Source organism: Grampus griseus (genome assembly GCF_964374135.1).
Source record: "Grampus griseus genome assembly, chromosome: 2".
NCBI classification, from domain to species: domain Eukaryota; kingdom Metazoa; phylum Chordata; class Mammalia; order Artiodactyla; family Delphinidae; genus Grampus; species Grampus griseus.
In genome coordinates this window covers 77,403,933-77,427,450 of record NC_139018.1, presented here as the reverse complement: position 1 = coordinate 77,427,450, position 23,518 = coordinate 77,403,933, and the positions used below count along the sequence as shown (strand labels likewise).

The window sequence follows — 23,518 nt, the reverse complement described above, 5'->3', positions numbered from 1 at the left end:
TCACAGGAAGGGAGTGTCGCTCAGAGGCTAATGGAAAATACTGTTGTTGTTAAACATGTTCTGAATTGTTTTTAGTACCTTTAAGTCATATGCTTCACTCCCCATAAAGCAGGGTAACACGGAGGCATAAGTTTCAGCGCTACATTTAGCTGAAGCAAGGAAGTGATTTCTTTCAGAAAGATGCAGAGAAGGTGTAATTCTGGACATGACATCGTCTTGCAGTTATTTATATTATACAGAGTTACTAGTTCCTCTTCCCAGGTCGTCTGTTCTCTCCAGATCTCTTAGCTCTGGCCTGTCCATCCCCAGCCTTCTTTAAGAGTGAATTCTGTGGTCACCATGTTAACCCCAAACATGTAGCTTTGCCACTTGGTGTGTGGAGAGACAAATATTTTTTGAAACCTTTGTCTTTAACGGTCAGCCAGGTTTTGACTCTGCGTAACTCAGAGCTGGATCTAGTTGGATGGTCGGAATTGCACACGGAGCTAGCTTCTGACAGACAGTTCGGTGCTCTGTTACTTTATGATTGTTCTGGAAAGATTAGCCAAGCATGAGAAGGGCTGTGCCCAACATACGCATAGTTGTCAGGGAGCCTGCACCTCCTAAGAGGACAGCTCAGCATCTCCGTAGGGAACTTCATCTCTAGCTTCATTCTTCTTTGCTCTTTTCCAGAAATAGATCTTGATTTGTGTTCTCAACACGATTTCAGTAAAGGCTTATTGATGATTCCGTTCATGTAGGACTCAGTGTCAAGCTGACAGCTGCATTCCTGCGGGACATCTCTGCTTCATAATGAATCAGAGAGGCCGGTCTTTCAGCACTGTCTTCCTTGAAGCAAGGAGTCACACTCCTTTTTTTCCCTCCTTTTATGGTCCTGAAGTATTTTTAGGCAGAGAATCTCTGGCACAGAGATTTTTCTCCCCTAGTTGCCCTGTATCAGAGTTAGGCTTTTCCTACACCCATGGTTCAAACCTTAAGAAATGAGAGCTTCCTGCCATCAGTTCCATTCAAGCATCTCCTTCTGTCTGCTTCTCTTCCAATGGCACGTTAGCTCCTTGACTTCATTCTGGTTTTCAGAGCTCATCTCCTTCATGTTACCCTCGCTTTTGTTTTTTTTTAAGATTCTCAACACAAGAAGGATTTTAAATTCAAGTTGATGACCATGGAATAAAACATTCTGGCCTCCAGGAAGTGTGTTAGGACATTGCAACTGGCTAAAAGGAGCAGTGAAACAAAGCAACAGAAAAGTCCTCGAGACAACTTGGACATGAAGTGGGCGGGGAGAGCAGGTGTGGGAGGGTCGGGAGGGGTGGAAAGTAAGAAGTGACTCATCATAGCTGGTGACCATGTAAATACCTTTCTAAGATGCCAGCTTGGCTTGTCCCTTATTTGAGCGTTCTACCCCAGTCTCCTCAGCCCTGGGATGAACCCTGACACTGAGGTCTTTACCACTGCAGAAGGAGCCTTCTCTTGTGACAGCAGAAGAATCAGGTGGCCTTCCAGGCAGCTGGCGGGATCCTGCTCCAAGGGGACTCTTGCATTCCATTCCTTTCTTGGCCTATCCTCGTGGAGTATGGCTCAGCCCTGTGTTGTGGCCTCTGCGGGAAGCCAAACAAGCTCAGAGTGCCCCGGAGAGTCCTCATAACATTCCTTCTACTCGGCACCACTGCCAGCCTGTGAGCACGTTTTACCCTCCAAAAGCTCATTCCTCATCTCCGCAAGTCCCCCAGTTTCCATGCACAGGGAGGCCAGCAGCTGATGGCTGAAAGGCATCATGGTACCAGGGGGCTGCCAGCATAGCAGAGCTGGATGAAAAGTCACCCGTGAGTCACATTGTCCTGTGCACTTGGCAATGTGGTTGCATTTCATTGGCATCACAACGTTGGAGGTTTAAATACCTCTCAGTGCAGCAGTGTTCAGTCCGGCTACCTTCATTTTAACTTGAAAGGAACTGAAATTAAAGTGACCTAGTCTCCGTGTCAGGCCAACATAAGGCTGCATCCCCCAGGAGATCGGAGCTTCCTTGGGACATTGTGTGGACAGGGCATTGGGCATCTTAACGGTGAAGCTGCACGGGAAGGAAGAACATGTGGGAACATGGAGTTCTGCCGTCCACGATCCAAAGAGCTCCTGGGGAAGAACTCTAGAGATGCCTTGATTTCTCTGGGCCTCCAGACTCCTCCTTAGTACATGTACTTTTACCTTACTTGGTGCAGGCTCTCTTCCTTAAGTACACTCTCCACTGTGCTTCCCCTCACTGGGGAACAGTGTTCCCCAGCAGACAGATTTGTGGCTCTGATTTTCAACAGTGGGAAGGCTCTGAGTTGTCTTGCCAGCTCTCACCTGTACCAGGTGTTAGGTGATGGAGCAGACGGCAGACAGGGGTCTGAAATAGCGTGTCAGGACCTGGGTGGTGGCACAGGGTTTGGGGGGACTCAGTGGGAAGGTTGAGAGGGGGAGATAGTGTGTCCTTTGTGCCTCATTGAATGGGGTTGAGTGGGGCTATTCCTCTGATCTTCTCTGTATGCTGGAGAATCTGGAGAACAGAAGAGACTCCTGAAAGGAGCACGATTTAGGCTCCTATGTTCTGGGAGGACGCTGGGCTCTGAGTCACCGGCAGTGATGGGCTTCCCGCCCCACGTTTCCTGTCAGGCTGCACGAGCCCGTGACAGCTATGACTGCACGACCCGGGGCCCTAGGTCGGCCGCAGGTGTGTGTTCATATCCTCAGCAAACTGTCCTTACAAGGAAGATGGCAGGTGCCCCTGTGAATCTTGTATCCGCATGACAGGACGGGGGCGTGACTGAACCTTGCTGGGTTGGGGGTCAAGTCCGAGCATCGGCCGCAGTCATTGACCTGGCCCGGCTCAGATGGAATCAAACTGTGGTCTCTGAGCAAACTATGTGAATGAGCAGAATGGGATCTCGGTCAGAGCTTGCATTCCTCTCCTTCAGCGGGGGATCCAAATCAAACTGGAGGCCTGGGAAGTACTGAGGGCTCCGAATCACAGCATCGCACCTATTCCCTTAATCTGGAAGGGGTAGCGCGTAAGGTAGAACATGGCTTCCAAGTCACCTAGATCTGGCCTTGACTCCCATCTACCCACTGTGGAACCTTGAACACAATTCTTAATCTAGTTGCAGCTCATTTGAAGTCTGTCATAAAAGATGCTTTAAGGGCCGACCCCTGCCCGCCCTTCCATGGTATCACTGGCCACCAGCTCACGCTTGCCTTGAGCTCTAGCATACGAAGTACGTATCGTCTTTGAACGTGTTATCTTTTCTCATCGCTAAACCTGTACCCTTTTAACCCTCCATGTACCGTCATCAGCGAACTCCTCCGCATCTTTCAGACAAATGTCAAGTGCCCCTCACAGGAAGAAGGCCCTTCCCCTTCCCTCCAGCAGGGCCCTGTTCACGATTCCATTACAGTCACCACTCACTCGACGGGGAGCTCCTGGATCACATGCCCCCAGCCCTTTCTGTACCTCTGCACCCCACACAGTGTGTAGCATGTAGTAAGTTTGAGCATTGCTTGCTGAAGGAATACGTAAATGAGGTCATAGGTTCATACAGAGTGAAACCCATTCCATTTTAACCTCCATCCTCTTCATAGATTTTCTCATCATTGTGTAATCATTTTCGATCATAACACAACCCCTATAAACACTTAAGGAGAGACATTCATTCGTTTGAACATCGAAGTCAAATTTCTGTGAACTTGCTCTCACATCATTTTCCCGTGGTCTTGACATTGCAAGGCCATGCCCCAAGGATTGTCGCGTAATGCGATTTAATATTTACTCTGGCACAGCAAGACCGTCTATTTAGATGTCATGTCTCCACGTCAGTGTATAACACTCAGTTCCCTTCAGTGTATAACACTCAGTGAATTACTAATGTTAAAGCAAGCCTTATTATATGAAGCCATTTATTTTATGGCTACTTTTAATGACTCTACCGTAAGTTTTGAGTGATTGAGATCGTCTCACATTTTGCCTCCTTTGTTACATAAAGGCAGACAGCTATCACTGTTCTCAGTTGGAGGAAATTTTTCCTCAGTGTATAAAAACATCCAATTCAATTCAGTCAACATTTATCACATATCTACTGTATGTTAAGATCTGTGTTCTTGGCCAAACATGACTTCCCCTTTAAAAACTGCCCACTGCTCTCTCTGCTGTGAGTGGAAAGCATCCCTGTAGACGGGATCCTCTTGAGCATTTTAACCTCAGCGGCCCCGCCCGAAACAAGAGGGCAGCGGGGCTCCCAGCATCCCTCTGTGAAATCGCAAGCACTGAGGTAGTGCTGTTTGCGCCTGTCCCCTTACTGGCTCTGTCCATTTCCTCACCAAGTTCTCAGTTGGGGAAAGAGAGGGTATGAAGGAAAGGAGGGAAGGGGAAAGAAGAAAACATGGACCTTGAGATTCAATCATCCCAAGACAGCACCACCTCCTGCAGTTTCATTTTAAATGGAATCTACAAAGCATTTTTAAAATTTAACTCGACAGTTTCCCAAGACTTGGTTGTTCAAAGTGGACCAGATAGAGAGGCAGTCAAGGAGAACCCTGGGCTTTGAAGTGGAGGAAACCTGGCTTTGAATCCTGGCTCCACCATATGCTGTTCAGTCTTCCTGTCTCTTTTTGTAAAACACGAGAGTGAAGAAGTATGTCCCGAAGGATTGTTATGAGGATTAAATGAGACCAGGAAGATGACCTAAGAGAGTGTTTCCTTATCCATGAAATGGCAGGAGTGCGGCCTACCTGAAGGTGATCATGTAGGGAGGGATTGATGAGAAAGACGGAGGAAAGAGCCCAGCACAGTGACCCCTGCTTACGAAATGCACCTTCCCTAACGAGCCGGACAGGCCTACTCCCCTAGCGTGCTGGAAATGGCAGAGGATCTGTCATTGGCTTCCCACCCAGCAGAGGCTCTGCAGCCAGCCCTGGGGCCAGCCAGGCTCCTTGCAGTATCCTGCAGCGTGCAGTTTTTTTAAGGCCATTCTAAGACCTCCCATTCGAGATCAGAAATGCAGAAGGGGACTGTATTGGTGGAGAAGTGAACCTAAAGGTGATTTCTCAAGGTTTCTCCTGCGACTTTTACGAAGGAATGGTCTCGCCAGCACTTTATTGATGGCTGACCCCAGCATCCATGAATGGGGCCCATCTTCCCATATCTCCTTTTCCTCTGAATCTTTTTTGATTGTTTCCTGTCTTTTGGAAAGGTACTTTTTTGTCCTCTGTGAATGTAGGTGGCTTCAATATGTCAAATGCAGCAAATTTCACTCTAATAATAAACACGAATTAGGACCTACTCTGTGCCAGATATCGTGCTAGATTTCTAATACCATAGCTAAAACTCGTCCATCTCTATGCCTTTGTTTCTTTTCAATCCGTCATTCACATTGCTGCTGGAACAATTGTTCTAAGATGCAACCCTTGTGTTATCCCTCACTTAAAATTCTCAACGGATTCCCATTACCTATGCTAGCTTTTTCCAAGAGGTGTTCCAAACAATAATTCTATGGGGAAAAAAATTTTTTTAAGTAAAATGCTGTGTTAAACAGAGTTGAATAGGTTGTTTTGTTTCTTTTTGCTATTCTCATAAGAGTCCATTTTATACTATCCTAATGTTCCCTTTGACTCCTGGAAGAAGATACTGTCCAAAGTCCTCTTTTCCCACAGAAAGTCTGTGAACAGTGTGAGTTTGAGAAACGTGCACCTATAGGATAAAGTCAGAGTCCTTGTTGTTCAGGTCCCTTTCTGGACTTCACTACCCACTTGCCACACTATACCCATCTTATTAGAATGTCCACCCCTTCCGCATTCCCCGTCTCTCCTCTTTCTCCTAGCCAAGCTCACATAAAGTGGCAACTGGTATAAAATCATCACGAGCTCCCCAGGCAGAGTGAGTTGTTCTCTCTTCCAAATTCCAGTTGCACCTTGAATATAAACCATATCACCTTGTTGTCATGAGTGGTTTGTATGTATGACTCCTGAAGTTTATACTTCAGAACCCAGAGCCATTTTTTTCACAAAATGATAACATATATTTTCCACTTCTTCTTTATAACAGCATTCAAACACATAAACATTAATACAATCAATACTTAACTGTACTGATAGTTACCATTCAAGAAATTATGTTCAAATGACAAATGGGCTGTGGAATTACACTTGTCTTTGGATTCTCTTCCATTGCTTACTAGCTACAGGGCTTTGAGCAAATTACTCCAACTCTGCAAGCCTCAGTTTTATCATCTATAAAGTAGGAGAAATAAAAACAGCAGGGCCATTGAAAGGTTTAGATAAAATGTTTTTAAAGTGTCATGTCTAATACACATCACCGTGTAGGTCTTTGGTAAATTCACATGTTGGTGTTGTCATTGTAAAGCACTTGGCAAAATACTTCACTCAAAGTGGGCACTAAACGAATAGTAGTTCCAGTTCCCTTTCGTGTCCTTCTAGAAGTTTTAAATCAATCTGGAGAGCAGCAGCTTATCATCTAAACTAAATACATACTTATGTGACAATAATGATGTGGTCACAACCATTTCCTTGTAAACTCTCAGTGGAGACAAGGGGTAATGATTATTATTACCCTTCAACACATTATTAGGCCAAGTAACCTGTTCCTTCTTGGAATCCACTCATGATCTAACGTAGGGGAGGTTGATGCAGATAAACAGATAAATTGATGCTCACAGACCAATAAAACAAATTATTTGCAACCTAGGCAGAGCATTGTGTGTAAAGACAAACAAATCTCAGTCTTGCCCTTGGAGACGGGACAGGAAGTGTACCAGCAAAGGATTCGTATTGCAGAAGATGGTAAAGAGTCTTGAGAGGGTGGAAGGGAGGTGCCATGAGATCAGAGAAAATGCACAGGTGGATCTGCAAAAGGCTTGATGGATAAGATGAAAAGATACAGAGATGAAGTAGGGGCATTCCAAGCAGGAAGTGTAATGTCAGTAAAGGCCCTGAGGGAGGGAACACTTGATATGACACAGAGACGTAGTCCAGTTTGGTTAAAGCACGTGGTATACAAGAACTTTAGAAGTGAGAATTGTGTTCTGTGGGAATTGGGGAGTTATTGAAAGGGAGTGACTGAAATAGCCCCATCGTATAGGAAGTTTCCATTTCTAGCAGTAGAGTAAATACATCTGGGGCCATGTTCAAGTGAAGACAGAGAGGGGAGCATTAGTTCATGGCTTAAGTCAAAAGGAGCTCACCCACCTGTGGTCAGCCAAATCCAACTTCTCTATCTCGGGATGCTCTCACTTCTTTAAGCTGTGTCATCGTTGTTTAGTAGAGTTGGCTTTAGTGTCAGTTTGTCTGTATGTTTTAGTTTTTGTTGTTATTGCTTCTGTCTTTCTTTTGAATTTCAAGCAGCCCCTGTAGTGCCAGCCATAGAACTTTGGGAGTTGATGCCATTTTTTAAAAGCAAAGATACCATCGTCTATAAACAATAATGATCCATTTATTTCAGAGACTCTTAAAAAAAAAACCCTAGTATTTATTTTATTTTTGGCAAAGTCATATTTAAATCAATGAAAAGTGATAAAACAAGTGAAATGACCATAGTCACTGATCATTGGGGAATATGTGCTATTTTAACTATGAGCTCTTGGTAACCAGTGTAATTATTCATACTTAACAGCTGCAGCGTGTAATATTTTTATTTTGCTGCATTGCCTATGGTTAGAGAGCAGGCTAGAGATGAAAACTTTGCTGTATTTTAAATCCACCTACTGGCTTGAGTGTCTATAGAACTCTGGATATTTTTGAAACGAAAATCAAATATCCATTGTTTTATAGAATAAATGCATTTTTGACCACTTGCCTATTAAGAATCCTAAAATATCAAATTCTATTTTCCCACTGACTTTTGTTATAAAATCAGAAATAAGTTCCTTTGGAAATGTTCATTTTGAGAAATAAGTCATATTTAACAATCCAGCCGGTGTTTCAACATATATTTAAAATAAGAATGTTCCTGCAATATATTAACATTGCTCAAAATGATCCTTAAATGTGTGCAAAATAACTAATTTTGCTTTTATGAAGATTTCAAGGAAAGAACTAGGAGCTGAAATGAAAAATTATATATATATTTGAAGGAAAAAAATTACTCAGCTATATATATTTGTTCCTTCAATTTATGTTTGTTAAGTAATTGGTAATTCTCTGTATTAGGAATCCAAAATTAATTGTCATCTGGCCCATGCCCTTCATTCTCTTATAACCTGGCATAAGGAAAGTATCATTTAAACAAGCACGTTTACATTGTGATGTGCTAAGTACTCAATAGAGGGATGAGACTGTGCTGGGGAAATACAGCAGGAGAGACTAACTTCGCCTTCACAGAGAAGGTGGCCCCTGAGCAGGGTATTAAAGGGTGAGTAGGAGTTTGGGGCCATCGGAAGAGCACAGTCTCTGGAGTTGGACTTCCTGGTTTAAATCTTGGCTCTTTCACTACTTCTTAAATGACCTTGGACAAATTTCTTGTTTCTCTGGACCTTCATTTTCTCCTCCGTAAAACTGGGATAATATTTGTAGCTACATCCGAGGCTGTTATGAAGAGTTAGTGTATGTAAGGAACTTAGGGCACTGCCTTACACGTGAGAAGAGCTTAGTGCACGAGTTCCTGTTTTTCCATCATTCAGAATGAGAGTAAAGTTGGCACAGCGGAGGGAACAGGGTGCTACATTTTTATTCTGTAAAAATGCAAAATGCCACCTAGCTGATGGCTTCTACAAATGAGCAATTTAACACAAGATGTAGAGAAGAAATGGAAATAGGGTAGAACCATACAGAGGCCCTGATTGATGAGAAGGGGACAGAGTTACCAGTCCACTTCCTGAGTCACTCTGTGACAGGCACCTCAGGTTATCACCAAGTGGACACCTGGTGCACAAGCAACTCCTTTTTCCATACTAGACAGTAAGTTTCGTGAAACTGTGGCAATTGAAGAATGAAACCCATTGACTAACACACAACTGAGGAGGCCATAAAAAACTAATACAACAATTACTGCATGGGACTAGCTCCTGACCTTCTCCAAGAGTCTGTTTCCTCTGCTGATTTCTGTGAAAGATACTTATATGATTTTTTTTTTAGTTATTTCTGAGATATACATTTTAAAGTAATAACTAGAATTATGACTTATAACATTATACCAGAACATATAAGATTATTAGAAATTTCATGTAATGTGTGAAACATTTATATTAACATATTTCCATAAAAATAACCCAAAGAAAGTTTAGTATTCGTTGTTTGTTTGATTGTTTGTTTTTTTATACTGCAGGTTCTTTTTAGTCATCAATTTTATACACATCAGTGTATACATGTCAGTCCCACTCACCCAATTCAGCACACCACCATCCCCACCCCACCGCGGTTTCCCCCCTTGGTGTCCATACGTTTGTTCTCTACATATGTGTCTCAGCTTCTCCCCTGCAAACCGGTTCATCTGCACCATTTTTCTAGGTTCCACATACATGCATTAATATACGATATTTGTTTTACTCTTTCTGACTTACTTCACTATGTATGACAGTCTCTAGGTCCATCCACGTCTCAACAAATGACTCAGTTTCGTTCCTTTTTATGGCTGAGTAATATTCCATTGTATATATGTACCATATCTTCTTTATCCATTTGCCTGTCAATGGGCATTTAGGTTGCTTCCATGACTTGGCTATTGTAAATAGTGCAGCAATGAACATTGGGGTGCATGTGTCTTTTTGAATTATGGTTTTCTCTTGGTATATGCCCAGTAGTGGGATTGCTGGATCATATGGTAATTCTACTTTTAGTTTTTTAAGGAACCTTCATACTGTTCTCCAGAGTGGCTGTATCAATTTACATTCCCACCAACAGTGCAAGAGGGTTCCCTTTTCTCCACACCCTCTCCAGCATTTGTTGTTTGTAGATTTTCTGATGATGCCCATTCTAACTGGTGTGAGGTGATACCTCATTGTACTTTTGATTTGCATTTCTCTAATAATCAGTGATGTTGAGCAGCTTTTCATGTGCTTCTTGGCCATCTGTACGTCGTCTTTGGACAAATGTCTACTTAGGTCTTCTGCCCATTTTTGGATTGGGTTATTTGTTTCTTTAATATTGAGCTGCATGAGCTGTTTATATATTTTGGAGATTAATCCGTTTATTCGTTTGCAAATATTTTCTCCCATTCTGAGGGTTCTCTTTTCATCTTGTTTATGATTTCCTTTGCTGTGCAAAAGCTTTGAAGTTTCACTTGGTGTCATTTCTTTATTTTTGTTTTTATTTCCATTACTCTAGGAGGTGGATCAAAAAAGATCTTGCTGTGATTTATGTCAAAGAGTGTTCTTCCTATGTTTTCCTCTAAGAGTTTTGTAGTGTCTGGTCTTACACTTAGGTCTCTAATCCATTTTGAGTTTATTTTTGTATATGGTGTTTGGGAGTGTTCTAATTTCATTCTTTTACATGTAGCTGTCCAGTTTTCCCAGCACCACTTACTGAAGAGACTGTCTTTTCTCCATTGTATATCTTTGCCTCCTTTCTCATAGATTGGTTGACTGTAGGTGCATGGGTTTATCTCTGGGCTTTCTATCTTGTTCCATTGATCTATGTTTCTGTTTTTGTGCCAGTACCATATTGTCTTGATTACTGTAGCTTTGTAGTATAGTCTGAAGTCAGGGAGTCTGATTCCTCCAGCTCCATTTTTTTCCCTCAAGACTTCTTTGGCTATCCAGGGTCTTTTGTGTCTCCATACAAATTTTAAGATGATCTGTTCTAGTTCCGTAAAAAATGACATTGGTAATTTGATACAGATTGCATTGAATCTGTAGATTGCTTTGGGTAGTATAGTCATTTTCACAATATTGATTCTTCCAATCCAAGAACATGGTATATCTCTCCATCTGTTGGTATCATCTTTAATTTCTTTCATCAGTGTCTTAGAGTTTTCTGCATACAGGTCTTTTGTCTCTGTAGGTAGGTTTATTCCTAGGTATTTTATTCTTTTTGTTGCAATGGTAAATGGGAGTGTTTCCTTAATTTCTCCTTCAGATTTTTCATGATTAGTGTATAGGAATGCCAGAGATTTCTGTGCATTAATTTTGTATCATGCAACTTTACCAAATTCGTTGATTAGCTCTAATAGTTTTCTGGTGGCATTTTTTGGATTCTCTATGTATAGTATCATGTCATCTGCAACCAGTGACAGTTTTGCTTCTTCTTTTCCAATTTGTATTCCTTTTATTTCTTTTTCTTCTCTGATTGCCATGGCTAGGACTTCCAAAACTATGTTGAATAATAGTGGTGAGAGTGGACACCCTTATCTCATTCCTGATCTTAGAGGAAATGCTTTCAGTTTTTCACCATTGAAAATAATGTTCACTGTGGGTTTGTCGTACATGACCTTTATTATATTGAGGTAGGTTCCCTCTCTGCCCTCTTTCTGCAGAGTTTTTATCATAAATGAGTGTTGAATTTTGTCAAAAGCTTTTTCTGCATCTATTGAGATGATCATATGGCTTTTATTCTTCAGTTTGTTAGTATGGTGTATCACATTGACTGATTTGCGTATATTGAAGAATCCATGCATCCCTGGGATAAATCCTACTTGATTGTGGTGATCCTTTTAATGTGTTGTTGGATTCTGTTTGCTAGTATTTTGTTGAGGAATTTTGCATCTATATTCATCAGTGATATTGGTCTGTAATTTTCTTTTTTTGTAGTATCTTTGTCTGGTTTTGGTATCAGGGTGATGTTGGCCCCATAGAATGAGTTTGGGAGTGTTGCTTCCTCTGCAAATTTTTGGAAGAATTTGAGAAGGATGGGTGTTAGCTCTTCTCTAAATGTTTGGTAGAATTCACCTGTGAAGCCATCTTGTCCTGGACTTTCGTTTGTTGGAAGATTTTTTTTTTTTTTTTTTTTTTTTTGCGTTACACGGGCCTCTCACTGCTGTGGCCTCTCCCGTTGTGGAGCACAGGCTCCAGACCTGCAGGCTCAGTGGCCATGGCTCATTGGCCTAGCCGCTCCGTGGCATGTGGACTCTTCCCAGACCAGGGCACGAACCCGTGTCTCCTGCATCGGCAGGCGGACTCTCAACCACTGCGCCACCAGGAAAGCCCTGCTGGAAGATTTTTAATCACAGTTTCAATTTCATTACTTGTGATTGATCTGTTCATATTTTCTGTTTCTTCCTGGTTCAGTCTTGGAAGGTTATGCCTTTCTAAGAATTTGTCCATTTCTTCCAGGTTGTGCATTTTATTGGCATAGAATTGCTTGTACTAGTCTCTTAGGAAGCTTTGTATTTCTGCGGTGTCTGTTGTAACTTCTCCTTTTTCATTTCTAATTTTATTTACTTGAGTCCTCTCCCTGTTTTTCTTGATGAGTCTCGCTAAAAGCTACCAGCTTTTAGTTTTATTGATCTTTGCTATTGTTTTCTTTGTTTCTATTTCACTTATTTCTGCTCTGATCTTTGTGATTTCTTTCCTTCTGCTAACTTCAGGTTTTGTTTGTTGTTCTTTCTCTAGTTCCTTTAGGTGTAAGGTTAGATTGTTTACTTGAGAATTTTCTTGTTTCTTGAGGTAGGCTTGTATAGCTATAAACTTCCCTCTTAGAACTGCTTTTGCTGCATCCCATAGGGTTTGGATTGTCATGTTTTCATTGTCATTTGTTTCTAGGAATTTCTTGATTTTCTCTTTGATTTCTTCAGTGATCTCTTGGTTGCTTAGTAATGTATTGTTTAGCCTCCATGTGTTTGTGTTTTTTACGTTTTTTTCCCTGTAATTCATTTCTAGTCTCATAGCATTGTGGTCAGAAAAGATGCTTGATATGATTTCAATTTTCTTAAATTTACTGAGGCTTGATTTGTGACCCAAGATGTGATCTATCCTGGAGAATGTTCCGTGTGCACTTGAGAAGAAAGTGTAATCTGCTGTTTTTGGATGCAATGTCCTATAAATATCAGTCAAATCTATCTGGTCTATTGTGTCATTTAACGCTTGTGTTTCTTTATTAATTTTCTGTTTGTATGATCTGTCCATTGGTGTAAGTGAGGTGTTAAAGTCCCCCACTATTATTGTGTTACTGTTGATTTCCTCTTTTATAGCTGTTAGCAGTTGCCTTATGAATTGAGGTGCTCCTTTGTTGAGTGCATATATATTTATAATTGTTATATCCTCTTCTTGGATTGATCCCTTGATCATTATGTAGTGTCCATCCTTGTCTCTTGTAACATTCTTTATTTTAAAGTCTATTTTATCTGATATGAGTATTGCTACTCCAGCTTTCTTTTGATTTCCATTTGCATGGAATATCTTTTTCCATCCCCTCACTTTCAGTCTGAATGTGTCCCTAGGTCTGAAGTGGGTCTCTTTTAGACAGCATATATATGGGTCTTGTTTTGTATCCACTGGCAAGCCTGTGTCTTTTGGTTGGAGCATTTAATCCATTCACATTTAAGGTAATTATCTAGATGTATGTTCCTATGACCATTTTCTTAACTGTATTGGGTTTGTTTTTGTGGATCCTTTTCTTGTCTTGTGTTTCTCACTTAAAGAAGTTCTTTCAGCATTTGTTGTAGAGCTGGTTTGGTGGTGCTGAATTCTCTTAGCTTTTGCTTGTCTGTAAAGCTTTTGACTTCTGCATCGAATCTGAATGAGATCCTTGCCGGGTAGAGTGATCTTGGTGTAGGTTCTTCCCTTTCATCACTTTAAGTATATCATGCCACTCCCTTCTGGCTTGTAGAGTTTCTGCTGAGAAATCAGCTGTTAACCTTATGGGAGTTCCCTTGCATATTATTTGTCATTTTTCCCTTGCTGCTTTCAATAATTTTTCTTTGTCTTTAATTTTTGCCAGTTTGATTACTACGTGTCTCGGCGTGTTTCTCCTTGGGTTTATCCTGTATGGGACTCGCTGCACTTCCTGGACTTGGGTGGCTATTTCCTCTCCCGTGTTAGGGACGTTTTCGACTGTATTCTCTTTAAATATTTTCTCAGGTCCTTTCTCTCTCTCTTCTCCTTCTGGCACCCCTATATTGCGAATATTGTTGTGCTTAATGTTGTCCCAGAGGTCTCTTAGGCTGTCTTCATTTCTTTTCATTCTTTTTTCTTTATCTGTTCTGCGGCAGTGAATTCCACCATTCTGTCTTCCAGGTCACTTATCCGTTCTTCTGCCTCAGTTATTCTGCTATTGATTCCTTCTAGTGTAGTTTTCATTTCAATTATTGTATTGTTCATCTCTGTTTGTTTGTTCTTTAATTCTTCTAGGTCTTTGTTCAACATTTCTTGCATCTTCTCGATCTTTGCCTCCATTCTTTTTCTGAGGTCCTGGATCATCTTCACTATCATTATTCTGAATTCTTTTTCTGGAAGGTTGCCTATCTCCACTTCATTTAGTTGTTTTTCTGGGGTTTTATCTTGTTCCTTCATCTGGTACATAGCCTTCTGCCTTTTCATCTTGTCTATCTTTCTGTGAATGTGGTTTTTGTTCCACAGGCTGCAGGATTGTAGTTCTTGCTTCTGCTGTCTGCCCTCTGGTGGATGAGGCTATCTAAGAGGCTTGTGTAAGTTTCCTGATGGGAGGGATTGGTGATGGGTAGAGCTGACTGTTGCTCTGGTGGGCAGAGCTCAGTAAAAGTTTAATCTGCTTGACTGTCGATGGGTGGGGCTGGGTTCCCTCCCTGTTGATTGTTTTTCCTGAGGCACCCCAACACTGGAGCCTACCTGGGCTCTTTGGTGGGGCTAATGACAGACTCTGGGCAGGCTCACGCCAAGGAGTACTTCCCAGAACTTTTGCTGCCAGTGTCCTTGTCCCTGCGGTGAGCCACAGCCACACAGCCACCCCCCGCCTCTGCAGGAGACCCTCCAGCTCTAGCAGGTAGGTCTGGTTCAGTCTCCCCTGGGGTCACTGCTCCGTCCCCTGGGTCCCCTTGTGCACACTACTTTGTGTGTGCCCTCCAAGGGTAGAATCTCTGTTTCCCCCTGTCCTGTCAAAGTCCTGCAGTCAATTCCCACTAGGCTTGAAAGTCTGATTCTCTAGGAATTCCTCCTCCCATTGCCGGACCCCCAGGTTGGGAATCCTGACATTGGGCTCACAACCTTCACTCCAGTGGGTGGACTTCTCTGGTATAAGTGTTCTCCAGTCTGTGAGTCACCTACCCAGCAGTTATGGGATTTGATTTTACTGTGATTGCGCCCCTCCTACCATCTCATTGTGGCTTCTCCTTTGTCTTTGGATGTGGGGTATCTTTTTTGTTGAGTTCCAATGTCTTCCTGTCGATGATTATCCAGCAGCTAGTTGTGATTCTGGTGTTCTCGCAAGAGGGAGTGAGAGCACGTCCTTCTACTCCGCCATCTTGGTTCTGTCTCCATATTTATGATTTTAACAGATATATTTAAAGCTCTGAGTCAGGGCGTTTATTTAACATAACCATTAAAATCATGGAAGATACAATAAGTTACAATACAATAAGTTATTTGGCCAGTAAAGCGTTAGTTATTAAAGCATCTAAGTCGGGATGAAGAAAGTAGAAAATATAATGGACAATTATATAAAACCAGAACCAAAGAGTGATTAAATAATCACTAAAGTAGCCAAAACTTGAAATCCATTGATTTTACAATTAGCAGCAGATAGAGGAAGCAAGCCTTTCTGCAGTCCTGGCTTGGACAGGCACATCATGATTATACTGGTAATCGGTTCCCTGGCTTACAAATTCTGCACAGATGACTTGCCTTATACGTTGCATTTCTATTTAATCAGACATGCCTACCTTTGTTTCATTTTCTGTGAAATAGGAAATCAAGGAGAAACTGGATTCCAGTCACAAGCGAGATATAGAGGGCATGGGAGTCCCAGAAATCAAGTACGGAGACTCTGTCTGCTTTGTCCAACATATAGCCAGTGGTCTCTGGGTGACCTACAAAGCACAAGATGCCAAGACATCCCGCCTGGGACCTCTGAAAAGAAAGGTGAGGGGTTAGAAAGGCTGGAAGCAACTAGGCAAGAGAAGTGATTGTGAGAATCAGGTGAACATGATGTCTGTTTACTTCTTACTATTCTTACTATTCTGAAGAGTTATTTCTGTGACAGATTGTGTAGCCTAATGTGGTTACTCTGACCTCATATTCAGTGGGGGAAAAAAAGAGCTACATAGATGACAAATCTGTGAGGAGAGGGTAGAATATGTTCCATGTGCTCTAAAACCTGAACTAAATGACTTTTGGTGGTATGCTGTTTTGGGAGTATCCACATCATTGCGCCTTTCATTTAAGTGGATACTTGAGTTATTATGCAGTTTTCATAATATACAGACTAAATAGAATCTCCACAAAGAAAAAGGCAGATAGCATGATAACAAGCGCACAGGAACCAACGTGCAGAAATAGGAGATACCGTGGAATGATACTGTATTCCCAGAGAATGAATGCAGATCTGAGTGGTCTGTCACAGCCTGCTACAGTGGGAAATCTGGCTTGGATACATACAACATCTTTTTTCCAGAAAGTCAATTGCCATAATAGAGTTTCTTTTGATAGGAACCAGAAAATAGATGCTCCAGGCGTGATAATTTTTTTTTTTGAAAACCCTTAACAAAACATGGGTTTGGGTAGCCAAGGAGTCCCATAATAAGGTTCTAGGAAGCACTGTACACTGTGTTTTCTATATGTCAGCCTAATGGGAGGTGATGAAAAGTTTCCCAGAATGCTGGTTATTGTAAGAAAGGAGGTTGGGAGGAAACCATAAAGTAATAAATAGCTTATTTTTGTATAAAGTGAAATGTACCAGGAAAATATCCAGAAAGGGAAAATAAAATTACAAAGAGGAGGTAGAAAATAGAATAAGTAAGAGGCCACAAAGACTAGCTTGTATGAACCCAGCCCTTCCTCTGCCAACAATTATAAAGGCTGGATTAAACACAGAAACAAACCGTTTGAAGGCTTCCACAAGCAAGGCACCCAGGACATGGGTACTAAAGATCCCAAATAGAATGTAAGTGCACTAAGGTGAGTTCCTCCTTTATCACCACTTTCCCCTCAGCATTTTTCTGAGTTGCAGCCCAAGGAGTGGGGTCTTATGTTAGTTTCACCGGGCTGGAGAGACATAGTTGTGATAAGGTCAGTCGAGGTTTCTGGGACTTGAGGGGCCACATTCCCCAGTGGAGGAAACTATAGAAACATGAACCTGAAATTCTATATGCAGTTTCCCCTAGCATCTTAAGCTGACTGTGGATAGAGTATGACGCTAAGATAGCGAACAGAAGGTGCCAGCTATGGTGGAGAAGAGCAAAGCAGAGATGTGGACGGTATGACAGTACTAGGAGACATAGTCCATAGCCGAAGTCCCTCAAGCTGGAACGGCCCCTGAAAATACAGTAGGTTTTCAACTGCATCCCCAAAAGGGCTCTAACCCAGGAGTAAGGGCTGCACCCTGGAAATAAGGGCAAATTGAAAATCGATGCCAAAGGCCCATCATCTACCCTAACAGCCAATGAGAAGAAAATTAAATCCTCTAAAGAGTATGATAATATCATCTAGAGTTTCCACAGTTTTTCATACCTACTAAGATAAGAATGACATTTAAGAAAGTAGAATTTGTGGATCTTGGCTGTAATTCTGTGTGGGTGGGGACACAGTTGAAGGACCCTGTCAACTAGGAGAGATCCCAGTTTACAGTGTTGATTTATTGTGCCTACCCCTGACTTTTTCATCTGGCGATACTCCAGAGGTCCATTTAATTGCTGAAATGTGCATGTGGATTTGGGAGATGCTTCCAGAAACTCTCTCTAAATGGTGCCATGATGCTCAGCCCTTCATAGGGCTGCCCGGCTCCATTTCGCGAGGAGCCAGTTAAGTTCCCCTCTATAAATACAAAGATTGTCCAATCTGTGTTAAGCATTTTATGAAACAAAATGGGAATTCAGAAAAACCAATCGGAAACAGACACAGTGAAAAACCTGACGAATGATACTTCACCTTAAAGGAAGTACCTTCTTTCCATCTTGGGCTTCTGCTCTCGGGTTATGGAATTCCTCCGAGAGAAAAAGGACCTTAGGAAGGACCTGAGCTGCCGCGATCAATAGGATACATAATAACAACATTCTAACAGCTGCATTTCCCCCATTTCTCATTACTTTCTTGTTTGGTTGGCTGGTTTGAATGTGTTATCTGAACAAGCAAAACCTAAGGTCTTTAGGGACTGACCCAAAAGCTGGGACTGAGGCCAGAGGTCTTTTTTCGAAAATGAACATAAACTTGTACAAGCCAGCATTCTACTTCTTGTGTGAATTCATTAAATCAGGATATGCTTTCAGAAGAATAAAAATAAGGAAGAGATTTTCACGTGGAAAGGAAAATAAGTTGTTTCTTTGTGCTAAAAATGAGATAACAAAAATCCTTATTCTCAGGATATTTTTAGAGCCACATATTTCATTGTCATAGAGACCGACTGACCCCCATCCCCCTTCCCCAGGACCTACAAATGGCCTCCCCTCACTTACTCACCATCCAGAGGAAACCATGCCAGGAACTTGAATCAGGATTTGGCCCTGACTTGAACCAGAGTCAAACCATCCCAGTTAATAACAGTATATATTTGGCCCTTCTAGAGAAAAAAAACAGCTGACCTCCACGCCAAAAGATGCCAGCCCCACCCAAAAATTCTATCATGATGTCACTGGTGAGCAATAAGTATACTAGCTTCCAGACAACTGATCTGAGATCAGTAATATATCTCCCCTTATAACAGATATGCATCGAGTACCTTTTATATTCTAGGAAACATGCTAAATGACTTACATGTAAATCGTCGAATCCTCTAAACAACCCTCTAAATAACACCTGCAGATGGTGAAGTCAAAGCAGAGGTTTGCCCAAGGTCACACAGCTGGGATGTGGCCTAGCAGGATTAGAACTCAGGTCAGCTGATACCCAGGCCCAGGCTTTCAAACCCCCTCTCTAGCCTCCATGAGAAGCAAACTACCATCTCGAGCGGCTTCCCCAGTTCTACAGTCAGCTAACTCGGTGTAGCTGTCATTCAGGAGAGAAAGCCATGCCTGATGCCAGTAGAGGGTTTTATTTTAACTTGTCTTTCTTCTTTCTTGGTTTATCTCTGGAGGAAAAGGCTCTGAACAAAGTGATTTTTCTCATCTCCAAGGATAAGGTTTTGTGTTCATTTTAAGAGAAAAATCTCTCATAAAATACGTTTTCACCCTTTCAAATTGGCCATCTAGACCCAAGGAATTTATTGTAACTCACATCACAGTGACACATGAAGTTTCATTTTCATCAAAGCACCGTGTCTCAGGAATGAGTCATAGGTCAGCAATAGGGAGTATGGGGAAAATAACTTTGTTAATGTCCCACTTTCAAAATGGGCCTGTGGGGAACTTGACTGGGGAGAAGGAGTACAAGGGATGAGGGAAATACTGCCAGAAACGTTGACTCTCCAGCTGTGTAACCTGGAACTGGTGTCCTTGGCTCTGGGGTAGGTCATACTCCATCAGGAAGGCCACATGGATGACGGGTTAACACTGCAGAGATGCCAGCATGAGGAGTCCCAGGCTGCCCGGATCATCCGGAACACGACCGCTTTATTCAGCCAGTTTGTGAGGTAGGTGAGCTCCTTCCCTTTCTCTGCTCGTCAGTTTCTATTTTGTGGCCATCCAATCCCACCAACCATCCCCTGTTAATACTATGAATTTTCAGGAAATAAGTATGCACCAGCAAAGAGTTTTGCCAGAAAGAGCTTGGGATTGAAACTTATTTCCCAGGTAAGCTCCTCCCAGCTTCACTCTTGGCCCAACAGATGCCCAAGACGCATTAGTTATTCAGGTTGGTGTCACACACACCCAAGGTCTTCTCATGAAAATTAAGTGGAAAGATCTGGAGTGCTTTAAGTCCCATTTGTATTAGTGCGTGAAGCGGGGAGGAGAGAGGAGTAATGGATCCACACCCTCTGTGCTATTTAGAAAGGCTTTTCTACATCATTCAGAATTGTTGCTGTGGTTTGGTTCCAAGGAGATTTACGTGGAAGGCTCGGGTTAGCCACCTATGGCTGGGACTTAAATGGGGGAAAGTAACTTAGCCTGCTTGGATCATAATTCCTCCAGCCTCAACAGTGCTGCCCAAACAGAACTCTGTGGATTATGTTCACCAGTTACCACGAGGAAGGGGTTCTGTTGTAAACAGTGCAGTGTTGCAAGCCATCCTTCTCTCATAGGAAAATTTCTAAAGCCTAGAGGGTTTCAATTGTGTGTGTGAATTTGCATGAAATGAGAAAAAATTTTTATACTTGTATTTTCCTTCCTGTTGAACCACTGTGATCCAAGGGATGTGTGTTAGTTAGGATACAGGCTAAGCTGCCATTGTGGTTCAGAATAAACTTTTATTTCTTTTTCAAGTAATAATATAGGGGAGGCAGGTGGTTTGGGGAAAACAGACCATGCCGCTACTGGGGCTCAGTTTTCTTGTTTGAGATCTCCTACAAGTTCTTAAAGTATGTCCTTGGACCAGCCCAGCAGCATCACCTGGGAACTTGTTAAAAATACAGATTCTTGGGTTTTACCCCCGACAGACCTACTGAATCAGACACCTAGGAGTGGTACCTCAGAAAAACTGAGTTTTAATGGGCCCTGCAGTTAATGCTGATGCTTGCTAAAGTTTACAAACCACTGCCCTGGAGTAAAGGTCTTAACCTTGGCCAGATGTTAGATTCATCTGGGAAGCTTTTAACACCCTGATGCCCAGGTGGCATGTCCAAACAATTACATCAGAGTCTCTGGGGTGGGATCCAAACACCAGCTTTTTATTAGCACTCCCCAGAAAATTCTTATATTCAGCCACAGTTGAGAACCAACTGTGCTGGTATGTATACTTCATCCATGTGGTTAAAAATAGCTTACTGGGGCTTCCCTGGGGGCACAGTGGTTGAGAATCTGCCTGCCAATGCAGCGGACATGGGTTCGAGCCCTGGTCTGGGAAGATCCCACATGCCGCGGAGCAACTGGGCCCGTGAGCCACAATTACTGAGCCTGCGCGTCTGGAGCCTGTGCTCCGCAAGAGAGGCCGCGATAGTGAGAGGCCCGCGCACCGCAATGAAGAGTGGCCCCCGCTTGCCACAACTAGAGAAAGCCCTCGCACAGAAACGAAGACCCAACACAGCCATAAATTAATTAATTAATTAACTTAAAAAATAGCTTACTAATACCATGTCTGAGGTCCATCCTGAAAAGATGGGAAGACAGAGGAAGTAGAGTGCAAGCCATTTCTTTTTTTTTTTTTTTTTTTTTTTTTTTTTGGCGGTTCGCAGGCCTCTCACTGTTGTGGTCTCTCCCGTCGCGGAGCACAGGCTCCAGACGCACAGGCTCAGCGGCCATGGCTCACGGGCCCAGCCGCTCCGCGGCACGTGGGATCCTCCCGGACCGGGGCACGAACCCACGTCCCCTGCATCGGCAGGCGGACTCTCAACCACTGCGCCACCAGGGAAGCCCCCATTTCTTTTTTAAAAAAATATAACCCAGAATTAGATCACCTTATCTTGCATTCTATTGGCTAACAGTAGTAACATGGCCACATCTAGCTGAAGGAAGGCTGAGAAATATCACCTCTGGTTGGTTGGCTATGTACAACTCAGGGGTCCTGATACTAAATTGAAGGCAAGTAGACAATAGGGATATTCCTGCTACAGGATGGGACTGAGACCTGCAAATCAATGATCTTTTGTCTGCTTTTGGCTCTGCCACTGGTTTTCTGTGAACCTTGAGCAAAATATTTCCTCCTTTTTATTCTGCATTACATCCAGATTGTTCTTCTTCAAAGAAGGAGCCTAAGAACGAATGGCTTGGTATGGGCAGAAAAAATTAGCTGCATGTACACATGAAATTTTCATATAGTCTGGGCTATGACCACAACCATCACCATAGGGAGTGGATGGTTTTATTAATGTGGTCCTCAATTCTCTCAACCTCTGTCCTTATATCTTTCTTAAGTCAGGGGCCCGTACCTCACACATATACAAAAATTAATTCAAAATGCATTAAAGACCTAATTGTAAGACCTTAAACTATAAAACCTGGAGAAGAAAACATAGGCTCAAATCAGCATGACCTTGAATTAGGCAATAGTTTCTTCAATATGGTACCGAAAACAAAACCTACAGAAGAAAACGTAGATAGATTGGACTTTATCAGAATTAAAAGCTTTTTTGCTGTGAAGGGCACCATTAAGAAAGTGTAAAAACAACCCATGATATGGCAGAGAATATTTGTGAATCATAGATCTGATAAGGGATTTGTATCTAGAATAAAGAACACTCACAACTCAGCATTAAGAAGACAAATGGAACCAATTTAAAAATGGGTGAAGGATCTAAATAGACATTTCTCCAAAGAAGATATATAAATGGCCAATAAGCACATGAAAAGATGTTCAATACCATCAGCTATCAGAAAAATGCAAATCAGAACCACAGTGATATAACACTTTATTCTCAATAGGATGGGATGGCTATAATCAAAAAGACTGTCAATTAGAAGTGTGGGATAGAATGTGGAGAAATACCTTCATACACTGCTGGTGGGAATGTAAAATGTTGCAGCCACTTTGGAATACAGTCTGGGAATTCCTCAAAATGTTAAACATAGAGTTACCGTATGACTCAACAATTTCATTCCTAGGTATACGCCCAAGAGATATGAAACATGCGCACACACAAAAACTTGTATACAAATGTTCAAAGCAGCATTACTCATAATAGCCCAAAAGTGGAAACAACCTAAACATCTATCAGGTGATGAATGCATACATAAAAGGTGCTATATCCATACAATGGAATATTATATGTCCGTAAAAAGGAATGAAGTACTGATATACACTACAACATAAATGAACCTTAAAAACATGATGCTCCGTGAAAGAAGCCAGTCACAAAAGAACACATATTGTATTATTGCATTTATATGAAATATCCAGAAGGGGCAAATCTGTAGAGACAGAAAATAGATCTGTGGTTGCCTAGGGCTGGGGTGGCAGCAGGTGAAAAGAGGAGTGACTACTAATGGGTGCGGGATTTGGGGAAAGCTGAGGAAAAATTCTAAAGTTGATTTAGGTGATTATTGCACAACTCTGTAAATATACTAAAAACTAGTAAACTATTAAACTGTACCCTTTAAATAGATGACTGTATGATATGTGAATTATATTTCAATAAAGCTGTTATTTTTAAAAATTCAGTGCAAGTTACACGCCAAGCAATCGGAAAATTATTTTTAAACAGCTTTATTGGCTTATAATTTACATATCATAAAATTCATCCTTTTAAGTCCGCAACTCAGTGAATTTTAATAAATTTATGAGCCGTATAGCCATTGCCACAATTCAGGTTTAGAACATTTTCATCATCCCAGAAGGATTCTTATGCCCGTTGCAATTTATACTAGTCGCCACCCCCAGCCTTAGGCAACCAATCATCTATTTCTATCACATTTTAATGCATTAAATTGATAAATCACACAATATATGAT

At 42.0% G+C, this 23,518-nt stretch overlaps 1 protein-coding gene across 4 annotated transcripts in view; it reads left to right on the top strand.

The window, feature by feature from the left end:
• RYR3 (ryanodine receptor 3) overlaps positions 1-23,518 on the top strand; it is a 551,722-nt gene that overhangs the window by 264,820 nt on the left and 263,384 nt on the right. For all 4 annotated transcript variants that reach the window (XM_082647182.1, XM_082647181.1, XM_082647183.1 and 1 more), the window contains exons 11-12: positions 15,795-15,968; positions 19,487-19,608. In XM_082647182.1, coding sequence (XP_082503308.1) covers positions 15,795-15,968; positions 19,487-19,608 — 296 coding nt within the window. The remainder of the gene's footprint in view (positions 1-15,794; positions 15,969-19,486; positions 19,609-23,518) is intronic.